The 14,569-nt window shown below is 41.1% G+C and overlaps 1 protein-coding gene across 2 annotated transcripts in view; it reads left to right on the top strand.

The window, feature by feature from the left end:
• The window catches only part of Nme7 (NME/NM23 family member 7), a 150,514-nt gene that overhangs the window by 89,610 nt on the left and 46,335 nt on the right, over positions 1-14,569 (top strand). For both annotated transcript variants that reach the window (XM_087906329.1, XM_087906328.1), the window contains one exon: positions 1,417-1,518. In XM_087906329.1, coding sequence (XP_087762455.1) covers positions 1,417-1,518 — 102 coding nt within the window. The remainder of the gene's footprint in view (positions 1-1,416; positions 1,519-14,569) is intronic.

The following is a 14,569-nucleotide window of genomic DNA, read 5'->3' as shown; positions in this document are numbered from 1 at the left end:
CTTTGGGGTGCACTTAGGATTCTATTGGGTAGCGTTATATGTGTCACTTACTTAATGAAGCCCTTTTTTCTAACTCTGTCATTTCCATTGGGTAGGATGAGAGCATCTGGGATAATATTTAAATATGTCCTATAATAAGTTATTTTAGTTTGGCTCTGGGCATTATAAATGCACCGAGGTCATTAAAAGGGCTAGCGTGGCTTAAACCAACCTCATGTCTCACCACCGTCCAGTGTAGCCTGGCGCTGCTGCGGCCTTCACTCACCTCAGAAGCCCCACCTGCTGATCTTCCCCGCAGTCCGCATTCAGTTTCACTTTTATCTAAAGTGCTTTTCTGTGAGTGGTCCAGACGCTGTGAGACGCGCTTCTCTCTGATCCTGTTTTTCGTCATACCGTTTCACATCCGTGTTGAGCGTTTTCTTAAGTGTCTCTCAGCCATTTTAGCTTCCTCTGTTGAGAGTTCTCTGTTTAGGTCTCTACTCCATTTTTTTTTATTGGATTATGTGTTCTTTTGGTGTCCAATTTCTTGAGTTCTTTGTATATTGGAGATCAGACCTCTGTCAGATGTGGGGTTAGTGAAGATCTTTTCCCATTCTGTAGGCTGTCGTTTTGTCTTGTTGACTGTGTCTTTTGCTTTACAGAAGCTTTTCAGTTTCAGGAGGTTCCATTATTAACTGTTTCTCTCAGTGTCTGTGCTGCTGGGGTTATATTTAGGAAGTGATCTCCTGTGCCAGTGTGGTCAAATGTACTTTGGTAGGGTACAGAATTCTCTTGTATTCTGCCCTGAAAATACCGTCTGCTGGGCTCCCTAACTAAAGTCCTTGTCTCTGTAGCATTGTGGGAATTCTGGGCACTGCTGTCCTTTGCTGTCTGCTGATGTTCTCACGCAGCAAGGTGGAAGAATCATCTGGCTTACTGCACTTCCCCCTCCCCTTCCCAAGGGTCACGGTCCCTTGGCCCCTACCATTTGATACACAGAAACTAGTTTTTTCTATTTTTCTATTTTTTTCAAGCTTCTAGACGTTATTCCTTATTGCTGACCACATCATAGACTTTTAAAGGTCCTCCAGGAGAAACAGCACTATTTCTGTTTTAGGAATATTAGTTTGATGAAGATATGCTGAGGAAAGAGGGGATCTGAAAGGAAGATGTGCGGGAAATGATGTTAGGTGACGAGAGGAGGCAGAGCATGGCCTTAAAATGCTAGTGATGCTAGGAGATGCAGGGATGAGACAAACACTTGAAGCAAAGGTGGCCGTCATTCAAGAAGTGCAAACGCCCAGAACACAGATGGGAACAACCTCACAGGTGGCCATTTTCAGATTGGAAATAGTGGGGAAGTCGTGCAACTAAGAATCGGGGTAAAATATTCATTTCTGTTAATGCTTTTGTTTTCTCTTACATTGTATATCAAAGGAGATGGTAACAGAAATGTGCTCCGGCTCTTGCGTGGCACTCGAGATCCAACAGAACAATCCTACAAAGACATTTCGAGAATTCTGTGGGCCTTCTGATCCAGTAAGTCTTTAAACTATTGCTCTATTTTGTGTCACGAATTAACTAAATATTTTAACAAGTTCAGTTTTTAGTTTTCTTATCTTATAAATTATGTCAAAGTGAAAGAGCAAACACTGTTCAGAATAGTGTTTTATAAAAGAATAGTGTTTCATAAAAGAATAATGTTTTATAAAAGAATAGCTGTTTGCCTCGAGACAGTAGAGAACACAGCATTACTTACTGTGATGCTGTTTTGTTTCCATTTGCTAAATAAGAGTAAAGGTAAGTAATTTTCTTAAACTTTGAAATAAATTTTTTCTGAGGTATTATCCTTTCAAATAGAAAGGGTATAAAACTAAGTATAAAATATCAATATGATGGCTTTATTCTAGAAGCGTAAGAAAATATGAGCAGTTGAACTTGTCTAAGTGGGCTAGAGCAGTGATGTACAAGTACATGTATGCAGAGCTTCCAGAACAATTGTACTTACAGAGGAAACTACAAATAAAGACCAAACAATTGGTAGTTGAGGCATACTCACATGCTGAAGAATTGTGTGGTTAGAGAGCAGCTAAGGTAAGGGCAACCATGATAGAGGAAGAAAGACTTAAAGAAGAGGTGCGAGGAACATAGGGTCTGAACAGGCCACGTCATAGGGGCGAAGGCAACAGTGAAGGGCCAAGAACTTTCTGTGGTCCATACCGAGATTATTTCCTTGGCTTCGGTGAAGTGCATCTTTGGAAGCCTAGGGAAATAAATATTTTCCTAAGTACAGGAACTAAGGTAGAAAATGTAATTCTTATATATTAGGCGAGAGGAAAATTCTTTATATGTAACTCAATTTTAAGAATTATTACAGAATTGTTTCTTTGGTATAACTGGAGTAAATTAAATTGAAAGAGATTAAAGAAAGGGATTCTGGAAGTAAAAAAGGAACAGACCTGACAAAAATCAAGAAAGCCAGCAAGGCCTCCTTTGTATCTTGGGGAGAAAGGGTAGGACTGATGCATGGGTTGTGAAGGGTGATGCTTAGTACAAAGAACTCTGGGAGAGTGTGGTGCTGATGCTGTGTATTTACTCAATGCCAAGCCTGAGAAGTCAAGAAAGGATACCACTGACCTGAGGAGAAAGCCGTTTTGTTGATTTTAATTTCTGCTGATAGTCAAATGGGGCTTTTGTTAATTTTTGAGAAAATTAGAATCTGAGTGATCATCTGACAAATAGGAAAAATTAGAGAAATAGAAATAACAAAAAAGAAATTAATTAAGCATTGTCATTGTTCATTGTCTCATATACACAGCAAATATGAACCTGTACTGGCACTTGTGAATGTAAAATAGAAGCTTCAACTAGGCAAAGGGGTGCCCATGGTAGCCTGAACACGTGGAAGGCTAGGGTAGGAGGATCATTTGAGCTCACAAGTTTGAGGTCAACCTCGGAGGGGGAAAAGAACAGAAATTTCAAAGAGCTTTCAGCGAAGTGAAATGGGAACCGAGAATTTTAGCATAGGTAGCCCAGCCTAAGGATGGGTAGCTAGGGAGTTTACTGTAGAGCGCGGCATCTTAACAGAAGCGATGCCTGAGCAGGTGATAACAGTGGGAGAGAATGTGATTCGAGTCGTGCCCGAAAGGAAAAGCATCACTTTATAGCAAGCTCCTTCCTTCTCACGGTGCTCAAGTGCAGGCAGGCGACGGCAGAGGAAGTGCTCACTGAGGAAGAACTGGGGAGTGAGCACATGGGTACCCATAGACACGACAGCACTAGGAGGAAAACCATGCTGCTTCTCTTCCTTTACAGGTGTTTATTCAGTGAACATTTCTCGTTGGAGTAGTATGTGCAAGCTGCTAGGTTACGGAACTGGGGCCAATGAAAATGGCTAAGCTAAGGTCCTGTTCTTTCAGGAGCTCAGTCTCAGGGTTTAGTTTGGAGACTTTCATGTTCTTGGATCTCGCCTCCAGAAGGTGTAATTGGGATTACTGCACTGTGGGTTTGATTTTGTGGTTTTCATTTCGTTGTTAACTGATACTAGATCTTAATAAGTGCATGTATTATACGGTATCACAAAATGTGATTAAAGTATTTGAATATCAGTCCTACATATTTGTGCACTTTGCCACATGGCATTGGGAAAACTTCACTGACTTCAAAATGAGTTGTTGTTAGGACAAGGCGAGATTGAGAATCCTTGCCCTAGAGAACAGGAGATCTGCAGAATTCCAGTAAGCATTTCTGGAACTAGAAAAAGTTATCTTAGCCCACAGAAATTTTACACCTTGTTCCTTTGCTAGCGGTGTCTTCCCTTCCCTCTGGCCCAAATTCTAAGATATCTCTTCTAATACATCAGCAAATCCTTCTTGTTCGTCCTCTTAACCTCTGTCCCAGCTCCCATACTTATATTACATTAATTATAGTAATTAATTGGTTGTTTGGGTGGGGTCATTCCTTCTGCATTTGCCAAGTATTTTGCAGGGCCTCTCATACATTCAGTACTTTGCTAGAGGCTACAGATGTGGCAGTTAACAGACAAGGCAATAGCCCTTGAGCCATCGTAAAAGTTACAGTTTACTGGAAGGAACAGACCTTGAACAGACCCTAAAAAGTATTATACACTGTGTGTCCCAAGTGCTGTGGGGGAAAGCAATGCAGAGATGAGAAACAGGGTTGTCAGGAAAGGAAGAATGAGAAAGGTGGCAAGGTTACAGAGTTGACAGAGGTAAGGAAAAGTCTCTTAGCAATCCAGATAGAGGGAGCAGCAAACCCCAAAGCTGGAGTACCCCTGGTGTGTTAGAAGGCTCCAGGAGGCCTCTGTGGTGAGAGCAGAAGTGGGAGAAGACATGGGAAGGATAGTAAGCAGTTGAAGGGCTTCAGCTTTTACTTGTGTAAGAGGGGAGCCATTGGAGAGGCTGTCATAGCAACAGCAGGGTCTCACACATTTCAGTGGCCCGTGTCTGGCTTCTGTGGGGTCCAGAGCAGAAGGAGAAGGGATGCATAATGCATAGTTGTTTCGTAGTCGTGCTGGGAAGCAGAGCCACCTGCTAATGCTCCTTGTTTCTTTACCGATTAAACAACTAGAACAACAAAAGCTGTGTGATGCTTCCATCAGCTAATATGGTCCTGCTCTTACAACAGTGTAAGCCTGCTGTAAGCCAATTTTCCTCGCTTTTTTGAGTTCTTCAGGAATATGCCATGAGGCACCACACGGCAGGTGGTGGGCAGGCTGGGGAGACTTGAATGAACTTGGGGGTGATGTTGCTTTTAGATCTTGAGTTCACAAGCATGGTTGAGTAAGTTAGTGCATGCTAACCGCTGCCTTTGGAGTGAGAACCTTCTTCATTCAGAAGAGCATGTGTTAGCTGTAGTAAAGCTAAAATTATGTGAGATTAAGAGATTAGGACGACTCACATTGCCTGGATTAGAATGTGGAGAGTTAAGAAACAAGTGGGGCGAAAAAAATGTTAGAATAGTAATTATTGTTCTTTAAGTAAACTGCATTGTTTTATTTTATTAAGGAACAATAAAAAGCAGACATGCTGAAATAATTCTTCTGACAATAGTAACATATGCTATTGTTGTAAAGATACACTGTGACCAAGGCAATTCTCATGAAGAAAAGTATTTATTTGAGGATTTGCTTATAGTTTCAGAGGCTTAGTCCATTATCAGCATGGTGGAGAGCATGGTGGCAGGTGGGAATGGTGCTGGAGAAGAAGCTAAGAGCTACATTCTGATCCAGAAGCCCACCCTAGTAACACACTTCCTCCAACAAAGCCACACCTCCTAATCCTTTTCAAAGAATGCCACTCCCTGATAACTAAGCATTCAAATATATGAGCCTATATGGGGCATTCTTATTCAGACCACCACAGTGTGTTTACAGGGCTCCTGTTTTGATCATATAAAAGAATCCCATGGTGGATCAGAAAATTCATGGGAAACTGTTTTTGTTTACAATATTTACCCTTGTTATTTTGTGTCTTTTAAGAAGGAAAAGAGACTTCCATTGGAAGTACATCATTTATAAAGAAAGCAGACTGGCTCAAGGGACTCCTCATATTTAAAAGCTTCAACTGGCATAAGTTCAAAATTGAATAAAACCAACTCAGTTATTTATTAAAATCTAGTAGTAGTCAAGACATTGCTAAATATTTCTTGTAATTTATTATAAGAAGGAAAAAGAAGCTCACAGGCAGTGGAAAATAAATGGAGAACTAGATTAGTACTTCCAGGAAGTAGAATAAGACTACTTTTTAAAAAATGAATGATTCTGTTTCTTTGGAGTCATTACCAAGGTTTCACAGAGGTTTTGATCTAAGTGGGCAAATCTTGCAGAATGGAATTTTCCCAAGGGGAAATGAGGATCTACCCTTTCAGGTCAAGGATAGTATGGTGGTTTGAATGTAATTGGCCCCATAATCTCACAGGGAGTGGCACTATAGGAAGTGTGGCCTGGTCAGAGTGGGTATGGCCCTGCTGAAGGAAGTGTGCCACTGTGGGGGCAGGCTTTGAGGTTTCCTATGCCCAGTGTCTCAGTCGACTTATTGTTGCCTGTAAATGTAGGACTCTCAGTTACTTCTGCAGTACCATATCTGCCTGCATGCTCCATGCTCCCTGCCATGATAATGGACTGAGCCTCTGAACTATAAGCTGCCACCCCAATTAAATGTTTTCATTTTTAAGAGTTGTCATAGTCTTGGTGTCTCTTCATGGCAATAAAAACCCTAACTAAGACAGATAGCATATAGGAATAAAATTAGAAAATTTAGTCTGAAATATTGGATGGATCATCGTAATAGATAATAAGATTACTGAGCTCATAACAAATAATATATTTAAATTCTTTTTAATTTGTAAATCAGAGTATAAAGTACCTCATTTTGTCCTAACAGTGATTCAGTGAGATACAGACGCCATTATTTACTGATATTGTTGCTCCATTTTATCTATAAGAAGACAGAGCATAAATAAGTCTGCACAGATCTCTGGCTCATTCTCTCCAGTCAGTCATCTCCATCAGACTGTTCTGTTAGGTTAGGAATGAGCATGGCATTATAGCAAAGGTTCTTAATACTCAAGGGACTCCATCCTGAGCCCTTCAATCTCTAGACACGAGAGTCTAGCATAATGCAGATGTGTGTGATCCAGAGCAGCAGAGTCCTTGTGACATCAGAATCTGGGTGGTCTTGTAGGTGCTGTCACTCACTCATTGGCGGCCACTCACTGGCCTCTGCTGTAGCGCAGACTGGTGCAGAGTACATACCTTTCTCCTTGAGCCTTGAGTAGTTGCCACTGCAAATATTAATGTCAGCAGGCATGGTGGCACACACGTCTGTAATCCCCATTGTTGGGAGGCAGAGGAAGAAGGATCATGAGCTCAGGGCCAGTCTCCACTACACATTGAATTCAAGCTAGCCATTCATGCGACCTGAGACCTTATTTCAAAAAACCTGTAAAGGCCAAGGCTTAGTTAATAACTGAAATATCCTAGTGATTTTCTAACTTGTTCCTTTCTAAAGCTCATTCTTAATTATTGCTTTTATTGATTCAGCACTGTACCTAGTGCTGTTACGTCAAACATTCCTAGTCCGTCGGATGTAGTGGTGCTGGGGAGACTGACACAATCCACTGTCTGGCAGCCTTTGTTTTACTGGCCGGATAGCTACCTAACAGGTAAAGTACGTGCAGTGAAAGGGGACATGTATGGGGGATGAGGAAAATATGGCTGTCTAAAATGGACAGTAAGTACGGTTTTTAAGAGTCCTTTTCCTACCAATTCAAAGGCATCAACTGTCTTCGAAGTCACAATGCTTTCCCTTAGGAGAAGCCAAGAGTAGCATGAAGAATAGAACGCAGTCAGGAGGGCGTTCCCAGGGCACTTCTAGCTCTTAGCAGCAGCAATGCACCATCCACATATCATCTGCAACGCTTTGGCAGGAATCCCAGCTGGTACATTATTTGTGCATAGTAGTATTTATGTTTCAATATGCCATTCTCTAAGAGACCTAGTTCACTGCCTACCTCCATGGACAGTCACAACATTCTCATACACTTCATCCCTTGTGGTTTGTGTTTCACTGTGAAGAGTGTCAGCACCTGCACGTTGTCCACTGGCTGCCTCCTGGGCACTCAGTTTCATTTCCTGCTAACGCTCTATAAACATGGGGAAGGAAAGGAGTTTCGTTTTTTCTTACTGATATTTTAAAGATATCTGGTATCTAACACATAATATATATATTGGAAAGAATGAGTGTTTGTTCAGGTAATTCTTTGTATTTCTTCTTTATTAGTATTTTTTTTAATTTTTTTCTCAAAGTTTATTAAAATACAAAAGTCTCCATTTCCGCCCCTCCTCCCAACACCCTCCCACTCCCCCCACTCCCTCTCCTCCTCCCTCTCCATCTCCAATAGCAGTCAAGGTCTCCCGCCCTGTGGGTAGTTCAAGCTCCTCCCCCCTCCCTCCAGGTCCAGAAAGGTGAGCATCCAAACAGACTGGATCCCAAAAATCCAGTATATGCAGAGGAAACAAGTCCCAGTGTCATTGTCAATGGCTTTTCAGAAAGACTCCGGGCCAGCCACATTCAGAGAATCCGACCTCAATCAGAGAATCTGGCTGGATCACGTGCTCGCTCAGTCCCAGACAGCTGGCCTTGGTGAACTCTCATTAGATCAGTCCCCTTGTATCAGTGGGTGATCGCACCCCTCGCGGTCCTGATTTCCTTTTTCATGTTCTTCCTCCTTCTGCTCCTTGTTTGGACCTTTGGGGACTCAGTCCGGTGCGCCAATGTGGGTCTCCGTCTGTATCGCCATCCCTCGTCGGATGAAGGTTCCCTCTGATCTTGCCTTCCTTGCTCACGTTCTCTTTCCTTCTGCTTCTCGTTTGGACCTAGGGAGTTAAGTCCAGTGTTCCAATGTGGGTCTCCGTCTCCATCTCCATCCATCGCCAGCTGAAGGATTTATTTTGTATACACTATTCTGTCTGTGTGTATGCCTGCAGGCCAGAAGAAGGCACCAGACCCCATTACAGATGGTTGTGAGCCACCATGTGGTTGCTGGGAATTGAACTCAGGACCTTTGGAAGAACAGACAGTGCTCTTAACCTCTGAGCCATCTCTCCAGCCTCCTTTATTAATATTTTTTAACTAATCTTAAATGATACACGTTAAATAGCTTAAAACCTTTGAGGCTGAGAATGTAACTCAGTGATAGAGCAGTTGCCTACTATGAGTGAGGCCCCAAGTTCAATTGGGCACCACAAAAAGGTACCTATTTTTCTTTCCATTGTTAAAAATTTATAGCAGCCTTTGCCCTAAAAGACTTTAGAGTAACCATATTCCAGTCAGGTGTGTGCCCTCTGACAGTCAGAAGGCAGGACTCCCTGGAGCGGTGCACACTGGGAAGAGCCACAGCAGGGGCAGCTAGCGTTTTGGAATCCCAGGAGGCTGGTGCACATGTGCCGACTTTATCTCCATAACACTCATGTGCTGTTTGTCAGCTTCAAGTGTCATCTCCCAGGGGCTGTGCTTAGGACAGTAGACTGTGCATTGAGATGAATGGAAGTATGCTTAAACCTTTTTGAGACTCTGGGAAATGACCGATTTGAGATACAAAAGAGCCTGTCACTTTACAAGTCTATTTGTGTGTAAAAAGCCAACCATGCCAGTGCCAGGTTTGAGTCCAGGCTCAGTTACTATTGGCATGAATAATTCTGAACCATGATGTTCTCAGGATGTGGTCGGTAAGGCACTTTATTTATACCTCGATGAGACAGTCCAGACACTGGCAAGGCCAAAGTGAAGGCCTTTAAGAGCCCTCAAATGCGACCCTGTGGGCATATGTGATCCTTTCTGATTTTCAATGTTGATTTTTTTGTTAATACCAGATAATAAGCAAAATCATTGTTTCTATGTAGTTAATTAAAATCATGATATTTTAATCTTAATTCAACTTAATTCAAATATAATGAAATTATATTTATCTAAGTTATAATTATCTATGAACTGGTTATTCATGTTATGAAAGAAGTCTGTACTTTTCATAAAAGTACTTTAAGAAGGTATCTTACATTTTCAATAAAACCCAGGCTCAACACACTTCACATAAAAAGTGACAATAAACATGAATGAGTGACTGAAGTATCATGTGTCTTTTCTCCCCAATTTATCCTATTAATTAGTGGAAATGGACTTTACCTTATTTTTTAGATAAATACCAGATTAGATGAGATGTGTTTAAATAATGTCTATTTCTGTTTTTTCTAGACTCAGACTTAAAAGCAAAAACCTTATTACCCAAATTGTCTAGTATTTTTCCAACTCTTTCCTTTGTTCAGGGCAATCTAACTCCAAGGACAAATAGTTTTCCCAATAAATTCTAAAACTAGCCGTGAGTAAAGTCTTTTCAAAGTCAAGCGTTATGCATAAGCTGTCTCCCTTAGCTGCAATTTTGTTTGCAACAGTTTCAGGTATTCATTGCCAGCCATGGTCCAAAAACAATACATGGAAAATTCTAGACATATGACTTTTGTTATATAGTAAAATTATATTACATATAATTTTATGTAATATTCTAGTTATTAATGTCTTACTATGCTTACTTGATAAAGTCACTTCATTGAAAGTTTTTATGTACGGAAAAAGCAGTGCCAGGGTTCATGCATCTGCTGGGGTTTTGAATATATCCCTTGAAGATGGAGGATCAATAGATGCTTCCATAAATCCTATAAAATCTTTTCTTCTCCCTTTGGTTGAACTTGAAGGTGGGCAGGAAGAGTTCAGCAAGCAATGAGCATGTGTCCATGGACTTTAACAGTAGCCGGGAACCCAATGCTCCTTGTTCAGAAGGAAGTGCATGGTTGTGTCCATTTCTGCCTCAGAATAGTTTACATTATAGATGCTCCTGGGGACTATGCTGACTGCAGACCTTGACTGCCAGTCCTATAGTGTCCATGTAGTACTGCACTCATCTTCTGCTTGCCTTAAGAGGAATAGCTGCCTCACTTTTCCCGGTGTAAGTACTAGGTGATATATTTTGGAGTGAGTCAACTTGACCAGTGTGGTTTTTGTACTGCTCTCTCCCCAGGCTTCCAGATCTCTCCTTGAACCTAATTCCTCACAAGTGAATTCAAACAACAGAAAGCGAAGGGGTCTTCTGTGTTCTGTTAGAGATGGGAAGAAGCGTGTTTGCTTCTGTTGTTTTCTTCCCAGCTTCTGTCGGAGTTGGCCAGCCACGCAGTTCATGCCAGCTAATTCAGGCCACTCCCCAAAACAAAACTTGATATCATTCTTGTTTTTCTTCTTTTCAAAAATAAACACTAATTTTGGTTTTCGACTACTGTGTTTATGTATTTTTTTAAATAAGATTAAAATATCATCCAATAACTAATGTTTTTTAATACCTACTTAATTAAGTTTTGCACTAATTTTATTAAACATACTTATGTGGGGCTAGGGAAGTGGCTCACTTGGTAAAGTGTTTTTGGCCTGAGCTCAGTCCCTAGAACTCATGTAAAAAAAGCCAGGTGTGGTAGTATGGTCTTGTAATTCCAGGAGTAGGGTGGTGGAGACAGGTAGATCGTTAATGAGGCAGCCTAGCCTTCTTCATTAGCTCTAGCTAGTGAGAGACCCTTCTCAAAGAGAAGTAGTCTGGATGGATTGAAGAATATCCCCCAAGCTTGTTCCCTGGCCTCCATGAGCACGCACACACATATGGACCCACACATACACAAGCATGCATGTGTGCACACACGTACATGTTTGTAAGTCCCCCCTCCAAAGACTTGTAAACGTGGATATTAAAAGCTAAAAAACTAGGTTGTGGTGGCACACACCTTTAATCCCAGCACTTGGTAGAGGCAGCCAGATCTGAGTTCAAGACCAGCCTGATCTACAGAGTGAGCTCCAGGATAGCCAGGGCTGTTACACAGAAAAATCCTGTCTCAGAAAACAAAAAGCTATGTAGGTGTAGATGTTCAGCATGGAGCTTAGCTCATCTTCCTACTGTAGCTGATTTTTCATCTTTATTCATCTTTGCAGATGTCGGAGACTTAATTTCCATCTGAGTGTTTGCACAAGTTTGTATTATTACCTTCAACTTTGTTTCTGAAGGTGAAGTCACGGAATCGAGATAAAACATGTCCATTTAAAATGTATTTTGTTTTACCATTTCTAAAACCTTCGTAGCATAAGGGTAAGCGGTTTGAATTATTTCATGGTTTCCTTCGATTTTTCTCTGAGTAGCATGATGGATGCTGGATTCTATTGCACATTGATATACAAAAGAGTGAGTTGCTATTCAGAATGCTAATTAACCGGGGCTGGTTGGAAGCAGGAGCGGTCGTGAGCAGCATCTGTCCACACACATGCACCGCTGTCCTCGTCTTGTCAGAGTTGACACATTAGGCCGTGCAGAGAGTGCATTAAGCCGCCTGCACATGAATTTTTATTAAGAATGAATGGCTGTTCACCAAACAAAAATTTATCTTCTGAGTTTTTGCCCCTACATAGAGGATTTTATTTGCCAGACATACTGTATTCTGTACTCTGCACTCTCAGTCAAACCAACAAAAAAAAAAAAAAATTACAAGGAAAGGAAAGTTGGTTAACCAGTAATCTATTAGCATAACTACTGGGAATAGTAGATTTTGAGAATTTATTGAATTTTTGCATTTCAAACCTCTCCTTTAATTATCTTTGAAAGCAGAATCCAATACAAAAACAATTATATTTGTAAATGGTTGAATTGCATAAATCCATGTATTATCTCACTGATTTAAAAATAGAATTTTCTATAGCTTAGCTTATCAATCATCAGGAGACAAATGAGGACAAATTCTGGAGAGGGGGGCAGAGGCGGGAGAGGCTTCATTAGCTTTTAGTGAGGCAGCCCCTAGGGACAGCCGTGTGGTGGCCTCTCAGAACACTGACCTGACTTACCTTGTGACCCGCCCACATCACTTCTGGACAGATGTGAGCTCTGCAGCCTACAGAAAGACTTACACACATGTTTACTGCACCTCTTTTCACAATAGCAGGGAAGCAGAGTCAGCCTCGATGCCCATCCGTGGATGGATAGATAGCAAAAGCATACATACACATGATGGAATGTCGTGCACTTGTAGACAGAAATGAGTTTATGGAGTTTCTATAAATGCGAAATGGATAGAGCTGGAAAATATTCTGTAAGCAAGACTACCTAGGCTCAGAAATATGAATACTGTGTGTCCTTCTGTATGCAGATGCAGCTTCTAAAATCACTATATATATTTAGCTGGGAGCGAGTATGGGAGAAGCCAGGAAACTAGAAAGGGACCCATGAGATGGTATAGAGCAGTTTGAAGGGAGAGTTGTGGACTGGCAGTGAACACAAGCTATGGGGGGCGGGAGATAAGGGGAAGAAGCTTACAGTGGGGACGGACATGGAGGAAAGCAGAAGGAGCAGGGAGGGGACACATCTGAACTGAACATGCATGTTTTTCTGGTCACCGCTTCCTCAGTACTGCATTTATGTCACATTTTATTGTATTACATATTATAAATAAAAATAATGGAAGATACTATAAAATAAAAGATCAATTAAAGGGTAAAGAATTAAAATAACCATACAAAATATTTCCATACTAATAAATGTGTATTGCATATTATAAATAAAAATAATGGAAAATAGTATAAAAGCAAAGATCAATTCATTAAAGGGTAAAGAATCAAAATAACTACACAAAACATTTCCATACTAATAAATGTTTGCATCATTTATGACTTGTAATTTCTAGAGGCTTTTTTTTTCTTCATGTTTATGGGGAAATGAGCTAAAAGTAAGCCTTTTTTTTCCTAATGAGTCACTTATCAACAAAATATGATAATATAAAAAAATAACAATAATGGTGAATAAGTAATGCAAATAGTTTAAACAAGTATTTTACTGTTTTAAATGGATTAATAATATAAGGTAAATAAATCTTTCAAAACTTGAAATAATGAGTGAATAAAGCAGCATTTTATGTTTTTTGAGCATTCATAGTGAGAGGACTGCACCAGAGTTCTTATAGGGACACAGCTCTATCATAGCCAAAATACCTGCTTTAACCACTTCTCCGTGTAGATGCTTTTCCAACTCTCATTCATATAAATACTGACAATGAGGTCAGAGTTAAACTTCCCGGAGAACAGCCACAGTGTGGTAATTGTAGGAAAGTGCAGTCCAGGGCTTCTTTCCTTGTCTGAGCCAGGTGCGTGGCCATGCAGATGAATGGGTGGATGCCCTTGGTGAGTGGCCACAGGAAGGAGCACACCCAGAGGCAGGACCTGGATTCATTTTGAGTAAGGTGCTGTGTAGGCATGACTGGGTTGTCAGGTTTCAAAACTGTGGTGAACAGATCAGGGCACTGTCATTTTAGCCTGAGATATAAAGACAGCCAAACATTTGTGATCCGCCCTTGTCTTTCGCCATAGAGCACACTCATTCAAACAAAGCTACACGAAAACCAGGAAAATAGTGAGAGGGTATCTGTCCTCAAAGACAGATTTTCTGATGCATCCTTTGAGATGCACTTCTCACAAAAGATGTCTTCAGGGGTTTGAATGACTTGATTTACTGTGTACATGAAACATAGTGCTGGTCTTCACTCTCAGAGGCGGTGTGTTCTAGTTACCCAGTGGGTTCCTATGAGGCCTGTCCACTTAAGAGCTGGACTATGCAGTATAGAGCTGGAGGCCAGTGGGGGCTATTTTGTTACTTGTGTAAGTCTCGGGTTTCGGTCAAGACTGTACCTGCAGAGCTTCATCCAAGAGCCGCAGGTGGAGAAGTGGCTGCAGTTCTGTATGCAGCAACCATACTGGAATGTTCTTAGGATTCCTTGGTGTAATCTCTGGTCGCTGTGCTGTGTTTCTCAGAGTTCCCAAGTCACCCTTTTGCAATTCAATCTGTGTGGAGGTTTTACTGCTTAAGTGGTTTTAGAAATGTGTATTTTATAAACCATGGTGCATGGTTTTTGAATACTTAAAATGTAGGGATCAGTGCAATGCAGACATCGTATGTGAAGTACATCCTTGTGTGAGATGTAGCGAATGCATCAATTCAA

Source organism: Myodes glareolus, chromosome 5, assembly GCF_982192425.1.
Source record: "Myodes glareolus chromosome 5, mMyoGla1.1, whole genome shotgun sequence".
Lineage (NCBI taxonomy): Eukaryota > Metazoa > Chordata > Mammalia > Rodentia > Cricetidae > Myodes > Myodes glareolus.
Note: the sequence above shows the minus strand (reverse complement) of the source record. Positions and strands in the feature narration are given on the sequence as shown.